General features: G+C 57.9%; 1 protein-coding gene across 1 annotated transcript; it reads right to left on the bottom strand.

Moving 5' to 3' along the window:
* Positions 1-674: 674 nt before the first annotated feature.
* Positions 675-1,136, bottom strand: LOC124556339. Its single transcript, XM_047130308.1, has one exon. It carries the CDS (start codon positions 1,134-1,136, stop codon positions 675-677), a length of 462 nt encoding a protein of 153 aa, XP_046986264.1.
* Positions 1,137-2,042: the final 906 nt, after the last annotated feature.

Raw genomic sequence — 2,042 nt, forward strand, 5'->3', positions numbered from 1 at the left:
GAGGATTGTTGTGGCGCCGCATTACTGGGAGAACTGTCATGGGCACCGCATTACTGGGAGGATTGTCGTGGGCACCGTGTTACTGGGAGAACTATCATGGGTGCCGCATTACCGGGGGCATTGTCGTGGGTGCTGTGTTGCTAGGAGGACTGTCGTGGGCGCCGTATTACTGGAAGGATTGTAGAGGGCGCAGCATTACTGGGAGGAATGTCGTGTGCACGGCATTACAGGGAGGATTGTCGTAATAACCGCGTTACTGGGAGGACTGTCATGGGCACTGCGTTAGTGGGAGGATTGTCGTGGGCACCGTGTTACTGGGAGGATTGTCGTGGGTGCCGCATTACCGGAAGGATTGTTGTGGGTGCTGCGTAGCTGGGAGGACTGTCGTGATCGACGCATTACTGCGAGGATTGTAGAAGGCGCCGCATTACTGGGAGGAATGTCGTGTGCACCGCATTACTGGGAGGAATGTCGTGGGCACCGCATTACTGGGAGGACTGTCGTGGGCGCCGCATTACTGGGTGGACTGTCGTCCATGCCGCGTTACTGCGAGGACTGTCGTGGGCGCTGCATTTCTGGAAGGACTTTCGTGGGCGCCGCGTTACTGGGAGGACTGCCATGGGCAACGCATTACTGGGAGGACTGTCATGGGCACCGCGTTAGTGGGAGGACTGTCATGGGCACCCCGTTACTGGGAGGATTGTCATAGGCACCACGTTACTGGGAGGATTGTCGTGGGCGCCGTGTACTTGGAGAACTGTCATGGGCGCCGCATTACTGCGAGGATTGTCGTGGGTGCCGTGTACTGGGAGAACTGTCATGACTGCCGCATTACTGGGAGGATTGTTGAGGGCGCCGTGTACTGGGTGAACTGTAATGGGTGCTGCATTACTGGGAGGATTGTCGTGGGTGCCATGTACTGGGAGAACTGTCATGGGTGCTGCATTACTGGCAGGATTGTCATGGGTGCCGTGTAATGGGAGAACTGTAATGGGTGCCGCATTACTGGCAGGATTGTCGTGGGCGCCGCGTTGCTGGGAGGACTGTCGTGGGCGCCGCATTACTGGGAGGATTGTAGAGGGCGCCGCATTACTAGGGGAATGTCGTGTGCACGGCATTACAGGGAGGACCGTCATGGGTACCGCGTTACTGGCAGGACTGTCATGGGCACCGCATTACTGGGAGGATTGTCGTGGGCGCCATGTTACTGGAAGAACTATCATGGGTGCTGCATTACTGGGAGGATTGTCGTTGGTGCTGCGTTTCTGGGAGGACTGTCGTGGGCGCCGTATTACTGGAAGGATTGTAGAGGGCGCCGCATTACAGGGAAAATGTCGTGTGCATGGCATTACAGGGAGGATTGTCGTGGGCACCACGTTACTGGGAGGACTGTCATGGGCACTGCGTTACAGGGAGGATTGTCGTTGGCACCGTGTTCCTGGGAGGATTGTCGTGGGCGCCGTGTACTGGGAGAACTGTCATGGGTGCCGCATTACTGGGAGAATTGTCTTGTGCACGGCATTACAGGGAGGATTGTCGTGGGCACCGCGTTACTGGGAGGACTGTCGTGGGCGCCGCATTACTGGGTGGACTGTCATGGGCACCGCGGTACTGGGAGGACTGTCATGGGCACCGCGGTACTGGGATGACTGTCATGGGCACTGCGTTACTGGGAGGTTTGTCATGGGCGCCGCGTTACTGGGAGAACTGTCATGGGTGCCGCATTACTGGCAGGATTGTCGTGGGTACTGCGTTGCTGGGAGGACTGTCGTGGGCGCCACATTACTGGAAGGATTGTAGAAGGCGCCGCATTACTGGGAGGAATGTCGTGTGCACCGCATTACAGGGAGGATTGTCGTGGGCACTGCGTTACTGGGAGGACTGTCGTTGGCGCCGCATTACTGGGTGGACTGTTGTCGGCGCCGCATTACTGGGAAGATTGTCGTGGGCGCCGCATTACTGGAAGGACTTTCGTTTGCGCCGCGTTACTGGGAGGACTGCCATGGACACCGCATTAGTGGGAGGACTGTCATGGGCACCGC

This window comes from Schistocerca americana, chromosome X (genome assembly GCF_021461395.2).
Source record: "Schistocerca americana isolate TAMUIC-IGC-003095 chromosome X, iqSchAmer2.1, whole genome shotgun sequence".
Taxonomy (NCBI): domain Eukaryota; kingdom Metazoa; phylum Arthropoda; class Insecta; order Orthoptera; family Acrididae; genus Schistocerca; species Schistocerca americana.

Coding starts and splice junctions, on each gene's coding strand:
- LOC124556339 (XM_047130308.1), bottom strand. CDS start 1,136: ATGACGGTCCTCCCTGTAATGCCGTGCACACGACATTCCCCTAGTAAT.